Source organism: Pseudophryne corroboree, chromosome 5 (assembly GCF_028390025.1).
Source record: "Pseudophryne corroboree isolate aPseCor3 chromosome 5, aPseCor3.hap2, whole genome shotgun sequence".
NCBI lineage: Eukaryota > Metazoa > Chordata > Amphibia > Anura > Myobatrachidae > Pseudophryne > Pseudophryne corroboree.
In genome coordinates this window covers 568439671-568452510 of record NC_086448.1, presented here as the reverse complement: position 1 = coordinate 568452510, position 12840 = coordinate 568439671, and the positions used below count along the sequence as shown (strand labels likewise).

Below are 12840 nucleotides of genomic sequence, written 5' to 3'. Positions count from 1 at the left end.
CTTGGCTGTTGTATAGCAAACCAAAGACAAATTCCTAGTATACGCAAGTATACCTGGCCAATAAAGCTGATTCTGATTCTGAACTCATAGTGAAAAGCATCATCAGAAAAGGTCAATAGTCCATGGATACTTCGGAATCATCATATCTGCATTGTTTTGAAGTGCTAGGAAAAACAGGCAACTTCATTTCACATAGGGCACAGCCAGTTTCTGCAAAAATGGTCCAATCAGAATTGCACTGAACAGAATGGCAATGCAGGTTTATGGGTTCAGTGGTACAAAGAGCACATACAGTACAATGGACTAATGTCCTGTGAGGTTAAGTGATCTAGTAAGAGGTATTATGCTTCACCCTGTACTCAACAAATGGACAATAAATAAGAGCACCTTAAAGGGCTCTACAGCCTTGAGTGCTTGTTTACAAATGTGAAGGACATATTTTCCTGGCATATGTTGAGTGCTGACATTCCATGATCTGTGCCAATAAATGTTAGTCCCTAACTAGTGGTAATGATCATCTTTACCCCATGTTGAAGTGTTTCTTTCCTGAAGGTAATTTGTCTTCCAGGATGACTTTTCAGACATTGGTAAACTCCGTGCCAGAGCACCCAAGCCTTACTGGATGGCCATGTAGCCTAATTTCCTATTGAGATAATTTATATTACCATTTACAGATTTGTTCACAACCTGTAAAATAGTTCATATTGTTCTTTATTTCAACTTTAGTAATATTATAATAAAAAATATTTATTTCTGCTTTTATGCTAGTATTGTACATTGTAAAACCAAATTTCCCCTATGTATTATTTTATTAATGCACAGGATAAGTATACTTGTTATCACGGGATAAATTAGTTTTGTCAACATTAACCTGGTTGGTGGTGTAATGTCTGGTATCCAGACTCCAGGTCGACACACCTTAGGTCGACATGGACAAAAGGTCGACTTGAGTTTTTCACTTTTTTTTTTCTTATAATTCTTTGGAACTTTTTCATACTTTACGATCCACGTGGACTACGATTGGGAGCGGTAATCTGTGCTGAGCGCAGCGGTAGTGGAGTGAGGCACCTTGCCCGAAGCATGGCGAGCGAAGCGGTGCACTAGCTGGGGTTCCCGGTCACTCTACGAAGAAAACGACACCAAAAAAAACATAAACTCACGTCAACCTTTTTCCATGTCAACCTAAGGTGTGTCGACCTTTTTGGTGTCGACCTGGAGTCCCAGACCCGTAATGTCCACAGGACAATGCCAATGCAGTAGAAATGCATCATTTTAATAGCTATAGTGCTGACACTGTTAGCATGCTGTAAATAGCATTTCTACCACATTAATGTTACACTGACATTTTGACTGTCAACAGAGTTAATGTTGAGGGTTATCCAAGTCTAATACCAGGTGCACACTAGACGGTAATTTGAACGATGTGCCCGATTCGATTGGATCAGTGTGTGTGCACACTATGATGCTGACGATGCGCGATCCTGCGCGGCTTCCGCAAATGCAGCATGGTCGTCGCTTTGTCGCTGCCGGCATCAGCAAGTGTGTATGCATGTGCCGATTCCAACACCCCCGCTGGGTCCAGTCACCGCTGATATTGCTGGGTACATACATAGTCTAGTTTGTACCAAGCTTAACTTTACATACTATGATTTAAGTTCACTGTTAAGGGCGAAATGTCAAAATCCAATAAGATGTGTGCTCATACACCTATCCTCAATACGCCACGCAGCATGAGATGCCTGTCACAAGTGAACCGCCAGGACCCGTGCTAGTGTTGGGTGTCTAGTTTTGCTGATAATGCATCTCAAATGTAATGGGATGTGACTAGGATGTACCATGAGACTGTGCTAAATCATTGATATCTGTGTGCAAATACACAAGAGTCCCACGGGACGAGGGCTGTTTGTTGCGACTGCTGTAATGATGTATAAGGACACATCTGTACTTTAGGTTGGAAAAGGCAGATTACTCCAATGCTAGTAAAATGTGCTTCACTTAAACTTGGAGTTGCTCAAAATCTCTCAATTCGCACCATTGGGACAGTGTGCAGTCATTACTGTGTATTGATATTCAGAATGTAAACTTGTACATAATGTTGACATAGGGCTTGACTTGTAAATAGTTTGCATACAACTGTGATGGTTAGAGAACTGTAAGTGTGCAGGACCTGTTCTGCGCATGTGCAGGACGGGTTTTTTGTTGTTGCATACAGTGCCCTCTAAGCCGCAGCTTGATTGACAGGCTGTGGCTGTATGGGGACATGGGCTGCATTTTCTGGGAGTGCCGAGGCTCGTGTCTGTGTCTTTTGATGTAGATTTACTGTACCCGGAAGCCTTAACAGCCCATCCATCCTTAGTGACCTGTGGGTTACTCAGATGGCCGATGTTCACGCAAGTGATCCGATGCTGCGGATCACACAAGCATGAAGAAAACATGTATTTACACAAGACATCGGCTGCTGCATTAGCATATATTAGTCTAAAGATGCAGCTACTGTGCTATTGCATCCATCCATAAATAATAATGTCGACAGTCCACATTAGCGTTAGGCTGGATTTATACTAGTACGGCTCAAATAAGCAAGAGCCACTATGTTGGCGTTATGTCCACATCGACATTCTGATTGTCAACATTTGTACCACTCCTGTTGAGCATGTCACGCTTTAGTATATGTAACATTTTAATATATTTTTTTCAACATTCTTCAATACATTGACGAACGTCCCATAATGAAATAATGTTCTTTTATTTTATAATGACAGTTTATTTTATATGCATTGAAGGTCCAGCTCCAAACCACCAATAATAATACCAGCTCTACTCCAAGAAAAAGCCAGTCTTCAGCACCCAAAGTACGTAAGACAGTGATCAGCCGAGTACATGAAGCAGTGAAGGCAATTGCTTTGTGTCACAATGTCACTCCTGTCTATGAATCGCATGCTGGAGTCAATGGAGAAACAGAACATGCTGAAGTAGATCAAGACTTCAGTGATGAAAACCGCACCTACCAAGCCTCAAGCCCTGATGAGGTCAGTTTGCTTATTTTTACTTCTACTTGGGCACTGAATGTCGTTTTACAACTTATGTTGCAGATTTTTTTATTTACTTCTTAATTGATCCCTTGTTTGACACCATAAATTATTTGCACTAGGATAATGGAAGTGTATTGTCTGCTTTTCTGTATTCTCTACTCTGTATTATCCCTAAAATATCTTATTTTTACTATTTTAATGAAAGTGACAACTAAGTAGCAAGAACTTTGTGCCACAGACAGTGTGTTCCATCTGTGTTTCTGGTTGGCTGTAGATAAATTGGCTCACTGATGTTCACTCCTTTCTAAGGAGTTTTAACTTCTACGTGTGTGCTATCTTGTGATTTATCTTTTAAATGTAGTCCCTAATGTCTCCAAAATATCCGATGATCATGTCATACGTACTAGGTATCATCACATTTTTCTAAGGTCAATATGCAGACACTGCAGTAATATCCTTTGCCTTCTCCCATTGCTGCTTCAGCTTTTAATCTTAACCACTTGGTCTCTTCTCTCCAACCACAACCTCTTTTTCTCCAGTTTCATCTTACTTCCGTTCCTCTCTGGTATTGCCTCTTCACTGATGTCATTGAAAGCCATCTGTCCTCCTCCTCCAATTTTGTGTAAGCATCTGTCTTCTTCACGTGGATATCCAAACACTAACAAAGGTTAATGCAGGCATGTCCAAACTGCGGCCCTCCAGCTGTTGTGAAACTACATATCCCAGCATGCCCTGACACAGTTTTGCTGTCAGAGAATGCTAAAGCGGTTGATAATGTCGGTATTATCTTAGACCGCAAAGCTATACCCCTTTGTACACTATTACCGTTGAGCCGCTATGGCCGCTAGACTACGTGCGCGTGCTACGCACTTTGTACGCTATTTGCGTACAGAGTCCTCCACGTGGTACGCACTTGGCGTATACAGGCCGCGCTGAGTGTACAGAGAACACACAGCGAGCACACACACAATTCATAACCTTTAAACCTTGTTAACGATATAATGTAATGATATGCTTATACTTTAAACCCTTAACAGCAAAGTACTGTAATGATGTAATACCTTTCAACCTTAAGTAGCACTGGCGATACAAAGTATCCGCAGTGCGTACACCTTAACAATGCTTATACACCTTACACAGGTTAAACCACTTTAAAGCCCAGGCAGGAAAGTGAAAACACAACACTGTTTTGTAGTTGAAACCACAGGGTTCTAAGGCCTCCGTGGATTTGTTCCAAAAAGGTAAAAACAATACAATTTATACACTACAGGCTAACAAGTAAATCTAAACAGAATAATGGCTACAGAGAATGTACGTACGTGAGAATATTCGCAAGCGCTTCCCGGATCCGGTCCTCCGCTCATCAGGTAGACAGCGTTCAGAGTCTTTGATAGTGACCTGGCCTGCAGCTCGCTCTTTATTCAGTAGATCAAGGCATAATACAATAGACACTGTGTGCTCTTCTTCCATTGGTTAGGGGGTGGGACATGTCCTGCACCGGGGACCATTGGTTAGTTCAAGAAGTGGGCGATGGCTAGGACTTGGGATGTGGTTTCTGTTGTTTACATCTGAGTTCCCGCCCCACAATCAGTTAAACCCATCACATTAAACATAAATCTGGTATTATTAATATCTTAATGAGGTAAATTTTAACAATGTTCTTATTCCCACCAGATTAATGTTCACGTGACTCTGAACAATATGATCCCACACATGATATTACTATCTATTTAAATCTTCAAGATATTCATATATATATATATATATATATACACATATATATATATATATATATATATATATATATACATACACACATACTCCTGCTATTACAATTTGTTAGGAATTATATATTTATTCATTTATATATATATACATATATAATATATATAAATGAATACCTCTATCTCCATGGATTTTGGACTAGGAATGTTAGTATCCTAAATTCCTATCTGTCTGGTTTTGTTGTGGTTAGCTATTGTTTCTGATCTTCCAAACATACTCGGCTCCTGGGCATTGTTCACCCTTGTTTGTCCCTTACTTTCAGGTGAGACAATGACAACTCAGCACTCATTATTCTGAAGAGAAACCTGGCCATCTTAGTAAACAAAGGTGTATGCCCTCTTCATAGAATCTCAAAGCTTAGTGTAAATAAGGCCATTGTATCCCAGTCTGTGGGAGATTTAATTTATGTGTGACTGGGTTCCATTCTCGTTCCCTCCACATTCTTAATATATTTTAAATACAATTTATATCTATATTCTACTTCTGCACATAACTATACGCAGGAACATGCGATTTTCCTCTAACCAACACCAGTGTATGTTTCCCTTAAAATACCCTACAGCTGGATACTAGACATCACCTTCCAACCTTTATCTGACCCTTCCTATCATGCAAAGGCGATTCTCTCTGTCCAGGAACTGTTTACACTAATAATACTCGCTGACATGGTCTAGGGGAACTATATCTAAAATGTACGCTATATGGGTTAAATTTGCAATGTTCTAATAACACGCTACGCGCTCACAAACTCCGCCGTAAATACCCATATCATGCGCACGATCGCCAGAGCGATCCTACTACGCAAATTGCGGATATGTGCACGCACGGCGGACTGAGTGCACGAGCAGCGGGCATGTGCATGGGGTTAGTACAAGGCATATGCATTATGATATTTTTCGACTTTGACACTGTGTCAGGGCATGCTGGGATGTGTAGTTTCTCAACAGCTGGAGGCCCGCAGTTTGGACATGCCTGGGTTAACGTTTTCATAATGGAGCTTATTATCTTTCCTCTTGCTAGAATCACCAACACCCCAAAAAAAGCCCTATTTGTCAATAACACCACAATCTCCTCAGAATCACAATTTGCTGTCTTATTGTTGGCACCTGACTCCATCCTTTGCCATGTTACTTGAACCCAAATTTTCTCTAAGTCTTGTCACATACATCTTCGAAAAATTACCAGAATGCACCCTTTTCTTTTCTGAGATGTTCCTAAAACTCTTTTCTACTCTTTCATCATCTCCAACCCTGGCTATTGCAACCTTCTCAGTCTGCCAAACCCCTCGCCCATCTATCTTTACTTCAGTCCATTTTAAATGCTGTAACCATTTGCACTTTTTCATACCATTCTGCAAATCACCATGTACTCCAGACTGCAATTCAAATTACTCACCCATCCTTACAAAGTCCTCAGCAGCACCAGTCATGTATACAGTACATTTCAAATCTCAAAGTAGTCTGCCTCACACCTACTTAGGTCAACCTCTGACCCAATACTTGCTATTTTCCTTTTTTGTAACCACCTCCCACTCCCACCTATGAGACAAGTATTGTGCTGCTGCTCACTTATGCAGTTGCCTATTACCTAATGAGACCTTCCCATAGCCATCACATTTTTAAATGCGCTCTGAAAACTGATCTGTTTATTAGAACTTACCCTACACACAGCTATACTACACACTCTAGTGCACTCTAACAGCCCCTTAACAGGACTGCAGTGTGCCCTGTGCAGCCACCGCTCATCCCCTTGTGTGCATGCAAACATAAATCTGTCCCCTCGGGGTGGGTTTTGGGCTGCAATCACCGGGACACTGCTGTACCGCTTGGGGCATCCCAGGACACTCTAAGCAGATGTACAGGCATCAGGGTACTTGGCCGGTGCGTCCAAAGGACAGCTTCTGCAGGGTGTTGTTCCAGGCACCTGGTAGCCAGATGCAAGGGCAGAGGTGCAGCAATGGTGCCACCCCTCAGGGCACTCTGCCCTGTGCACCACCCTCTTTACAGCCCTGTACCCTCATAACAGTTCCAGTCTCCAAACTTTCTCTCGTTTCGGCTGTGCCCTCTCCCAACTAGATTGTTTCTGTAGCTCTCTCATTAGCAGGAACTTTCCTACACTTATACCCCTTTCACACTGAAATCTCTGGGTCACTGAACACAGGTTTCAAGCTGTGTCACAGTGGCTTGAACCCCATTCCCAGTGCACACAGGACCCAGGATTTTGTTGGCGCTTCTCCTCTTCCAGCACTTGATGACGTTCTCTCCAAGAACATGTGAGCCGGCTGTCCTTATGGTTTGAACGGGACACTGGTCGGACGACCTGGGTTACCCCTTCACAATGGTCTGTAACCTTGGTCCTTTCCGGAATGTCCCAGGTTATTGGAGTCAGGTTAACCAAGGTTTTTGCAGTGGTTTGAATTGGGTAAACGGTTTCATTTCATCATGTGTTTTGTGCGCCTGTCTTATTTGTGTCCTGTTTTCCTCCCTGTACGGAGCTGTGGAGCACTTTGGTACTTAAAACTCAACAACAATAATTACTAATATTGAGTGAAAATCTTACGGAAGTGTGGTGAAAGATATTGTTTTCACTCTTTTTTTTTTTTTTCTCTCTGTCTCCGTTAGTTGCTTTTAGGCAAGGTGCTCAAAATTACAGTTTAACCCCTTATTTAGTAATATCATGTACTAGATATTCTAGATAAAATATCCTATATATCTATATAACATTTGGAAGACGTAAGTTAGGGACCTTTTGTATCATTTACAAGGTTGGAATGGATGTGCAGATGTGAACTGCAAAGTACAAGGTCTACATCATAATTTTTTAAATAGTTCTATTGACACAAGTCATGGAGCCTGAGGAAAATAATGTAAATGGTTCATTATTTAGCTTATTGAACTTTCTTGCAGTCACATTGACAGATGATTCTAGTTTTTCCCAATCACCAAAGTACCATTTTAAAAGCATTTTTTATTGAATAAAGTGCTTTAAATATTGCACCCTAGAGCTTTATGCTAGTAAATGGTTTAATTGATGTTTTTACCATACCCTCTGCATTTATGTGTCTAAACAGATCTTCTTAATACATGGCTCCGTCATTTAATAAACATGGTCTCAACCTGTGTAAGTGGTTTAGAATTAAATGCTACTGTGTTTTTTTTTCTGGTAAAACTTTTTAAGAATGGTGTTATATTTCACAGTACAACACCTGTTATGTCATTTTTACTTTAGTCACTTGAAGGAAAGCACTGTTAAGATGTTATGCATTTTAAATAACTGTTTTAATTAGTAGAATGTCTTTTGTGCTCATGTAAAATGATTCCTCATTGCTGTGAAAATTTTCATTGGCATCCATGACATTTCCATGGCCATTGTTTTTTTTTTTTTGTTTTTTTTTTCCTAGTGATGGAGGATGTATTACTATTTGAATCATTTGATATTGACAATATGATTTTATCAAGGCTGAATACATTTATGCACAGTTTCTTTTATAACATGTTAAGTTATGTTTTCACTAGCAGATAATTCCTATTTGGGAGAGATCTAATATTCCAAATTCTGACGTCATCTCCTACTTATATAACTCTTAATTTATAAATTGTTTTGAGCTACCAAATGGTTCCTTTTAAAGGAAAGCTATAGGTAAAAACAAATACAGGTTGTGTTGTGTAAACTTATTACAATATAGAGTGTATACGGCTTCTTTTGTATTTCTCAGTTTATAAGCTGCAGTTTAGAGGTGCCTCAGCTTCTGCAGAACGCAAACACCGTATACAGTATGTTATTCTCATCTTCAGATTCAATATAAATATGGTATTTGGTAATCAATCTGTATTTTACAGTCAGTGTCCTTGATGTTTGGAAAGACTTGTTAAATCCAGAACCAGACTTTTTAATTAAATGCCAGTGGTGTTTTTACCCACCTCTATGCGTAGACTAGCAGTGTGTGACAAATAATAATATTCTGTAAAGCTTTCCACAGAAACCGTCATATTCTAACACTGTCAAGATCTCCAAAAAAAGATGGCTAGATGTAATGACGCCCGACTTCGGCGGTCGTATGGGATGCCGGCCGAACTAGGAAGTTTTTTTAAAAGGGCAATCACAAGGCAAAACAGTGCCATGTAATTGATTGCTCCTTGGGGACAATACACAGAGCTTGCGCGGGACCTGTTTTTGGTTAGATCAACACAGAGGACTCGTGGACACTCGCTCAGGTTAGAGGAAAGGAGATTCCGCACAATACGGCGTAAAGGCTTTTTCACGGTAAGGACAATACGTGTTTGGAATTCCCTGCCCGAGGGAGTTGTAATGGTGGAATCTGTCAACACCTTTAAGAATGGGTTAGATAAATTCCTATTGGATAAGGATATCCAGGGGTATGGTGCATAGTCATGCATTATAGTTACTATAAATAGGGATAAAATGCAATGGCTGACAGCAGCATCAGTCAGAAATTTTAGTCAAATCATCATGCATAGGACACCACAAATAGGTTGAACTCGATGGACAATTGTCTTTTTTCAACCTCAGATACTATGTTACTATGTTAATACCGTCCGATGTTGGGACAGCATCCCGCATGACCGCTGAACTAGGGCGTCATTAAATACGGATCTGTCTCATGTTCTCTTATACATGAGGCCAATAAAGACGATGGAGACACCAGTGTGCAGAGAAAGTGAACTAGGAGTGAATTTACTAAACATATTTTTTTAAATTCCACCGTAATTGCAGCATTTTGTGAAAAGATATACAGAAATGGGTTCTCTGCGCACTGAGGTGTTAATCTGAGGCGGGGTGTGCTGCTGGTAATGAGGGGTGTCCCACCCCCCCTTAAATGGTAAGTATACAGATGTGGATAAATCCACAGGGAACCAGCGCTCAAACTCTATTTGTAGTGGTGAATGTACGGTTATAAAGTGAAACTAAAATCAATAATGAAAAAGCAGGTAATATACTTAAGGTTGTTTATTCTAAGATGCTGAGATACTTTCTTTCCCAACAGGTATAAATTCGGTTTAAAAGTCAATCAGTGATTGGGGCACGCTCCTGGTTTGAGCTTAAATTCTGAAGTGCAAGGTTCAATTGAAAGAACAAATGCTGTAATCTTTGTAAAGTCGAAAAAAAAAAAGGGAAAAAGAAAAATGCCACAAAAAAATATTAATGATAATATGTACTAAAGTCCAAACGGTTTACAAGTCTATACAGACAGCGGCGTCCCGCTAATCTGTGCTCTGAAGTGAAGGATTCTCTTGTGAAGTGATGAACAGTTGACAGCGGTAGTGTATGCTTTGGTTAGAGTGGAGAATAAGGACCCTGGACTGGCGCTATTCCTCCTGCAGCACGTCCCACAGTAGAGTGCCCGAATCAGGCCCGCTCTGTGGGGCCGCTGACCTGGGGTGTGCGTCTGTCACAGAGGCGAAGTGGACCCGGCCGGAGCTCTCCGAGCGGCTGGCTGCGCCTCTCCTCCTCCTACAGGGACTTACCTTCTCCCTTCCCCTCCGCCTTCCACTCTCCGCTGTCTCGGGCTTCTTCCGTCGCCTGGCAACCGGTTGCTTCCGGAACTCCGGATCACGTGACCGGATGGTTTGCGGAAAGGATTAGCAGTACTGTCCTTCTTTGTAGTGAATATTCGTCCTCAGTCCAATGTAGTATAGATGGGTAGCTCCAACGCGTTTCGACCTGTTAGGGTCTTCCTCTGGGAGTCATTTGTGTGTTTAGGTTGCAGGAATTTAAGGTGTCCTGATAGGGTGGGATCAATTCCCATTGGTCCTCTGATCTGGCTTTGTGATTGGCTCACAGCTTGTCAATCGAAGTTTATGGGAGGATGTGACATCATCACAGTGCTTTAGAGTGTGCCCAGTATTATCTGGCTTTGTGATTGGCTCACAGCTTGTCAATCAAAGTTTATGGGAGGATGTGACATCATCACAGTGCTTTAGAGTGTGCCCAGTATTATCTGGCTTTGTGATTGGCTCACAGCTTGTCAATCAAAGTTTATGGGAGGATGTGACATCATCACAGTGCTTTAGAGTGTGCCCAGTATTGAAAAAAGGAAAATAATGGAAAAATATATCCGTAGTGAAAAGGATATATATAAAGTTACAATATAGCAGTTATATGAATCAAACTTGCAGAATGGTGTTAATACTCAAAATAATGAACCTTGGGATATTTTGAGGCTATGTTCAAAAGCATGAGAATAATGATTAACCCTCTACAGCATTAACCAATGCCTGTCACTACTTTGATGTAAGAATATCATAGAATAGTGAATGTAGCTGCTGTTGAATTGAATTGAAATGGGATATGTCTTCATTTGCATATGACAGACCTAATTTCGTTGTCAATGTTGAGCCCTTTGGGGGCCAGTGTCCCTAAATTAATCATCATGCACAGTTCTTCCTTATTGATTCTGGAGATGTAATCACCTCCTCTCCAGTTCTTTTTGACCTCTTTTACACCAGTGAACTTAAGTAGAGCAGGGTTTGAGTTGTGAAACTCTTTGAAATGTTGGGATAATGGGTGGTCTTCTGTGCCTTTCCTAATGTTGCGTACGTGTTCCCCAATTCTGACTTTCAGTGGTCGTATTGTTCTTCCTACGTATTGTTTAACACATGGGCATTGGAGGATGTATATAATGCCCTTGCTGTGGCATGTCAACCTATCCCTTATCTTATACTCATGTGTATTCGCCTCAGATATTATGCTATATGTTGGTGTAGTACTCCTGGAATTGGTTACCTTACAACCTACACATGTCCCGCAATGGAAAAACCCTCCTTTGCTATGTGAGCCATCAATGGTAGTCTGTGTGGTGTTTGTCGGAGGTATGCAGCTATGTATAAGTTTTTGTTTAATGTCTGGAGCTTTTTTGTATACTACCTTAGGATTCTGTGGTAGTATCTCTGCCAAGGTGTCATCTTGTAGTAATATTGGGCAGTGTTTTTTGAGGATCTTCTTGACTTTATGTGCCTGGTCAGAATATTGTGTGATGAATATAGGTCCTTCAGTCATATTTTTTTGTGCAGATTTGTCCTTGTAGTCCAAAAGTGTTGAGCGATCATTTGCTCGAACTGTGTCAAAGGCCCTTTTTACCAAGTCAGGGTGATAATTTTTCTCTTTGAATCTTTCACTCAGGGTGTGTCCCTGTGTGTCGTAATCATTTAGCCTAGAGCAGTTGCGTCTAAGTCTTTTAAACTGGCCCATCGGGATACCGTTGAGCCAGGTAGGATGATGTCCACTTGAGGCTAGTATAAAGCTATTTACATCAACTGCTTTATTGAATGTGTTGGTGTGCAACGTCCATTCCTTTACAAAGATATTGAGATCTAGAAATTCCACCTTTTCTTGACTGTAATGTGAGGTGAATTGCAGATTGCGGTCATTGTTGTTGAGATGTGATAGAAAGCTCTTAAGTGATTGTTCGTCCCCTTTCCAGATGAAAAAGACATCATCTATATACCTGGTCCAGAGGACGAGATTTGCGCCAAGGTCTGGGTCTGACCATATGATGTCGTCTTCCCATTTACTCATAAAGAGGTTTGCGTAACTTGGCGCAAATCTCGTCCCCATGGCGGTCCCTGTGGTTTGCAGAAAGAAATCGTTATCGAACCAGACATAGTTGTGAGTCAGTATGTAGTCTATTCCTCCTAGAATGAATTCCCGCTGTTCTATCTTCATGTCTGGGTCGTTGTCTAGGAAATGTTGTATGCTACGTCGTCCCTGTGTGTGATCTATAACTGAGTACAAGGATGTTACATCGCTTGTAGCTAGCCAATAATTTTCTTCCCATGAAATAGATTGCAGTTTCTGTAGGATGTCCGTGGTATCTTTGAGGTACGATTTTTGCTGTTTAACATACGGCTGCAGGAAAGTGTCAATGTACTGTGATAGATTGGAACTGATGGAACCTATGCCGGAAATAATAGGTCTACCTGGTGGTTTGGTAGGATGTTTATGAATTTTTGGTAAGTAATAAAATACCGGTATTATGGGATGTTGTGTATCCAGGTAAGTGTGT

General features: G+C 41.0%; 1 protein-coding gene across 2 annotated transcripts in view; it reads left to right on the top strand.

The window, feature by feature from the left end:
* The window catches only part of ATP9B (ATPase phospholipid transporting 9B (putative)), an 851783-nt gene that overhangs the window by 728130 nt on the left and 110813 nt on the right, over positions 1 to 12840 (top strand). For both annotated transcript variants that reach the window (XM_063923317.1, XM_063923316.1), the window contains exon 15: positions 2784 to 3029. In XM_063923317.1, the coding sequence (XP_063779387.1) occupies positions 2784 to 3029 (246 nt within the window). The remainder of the gene's footprint in view (positions 1 to 2783; positions 3030 to 12840) is intronic.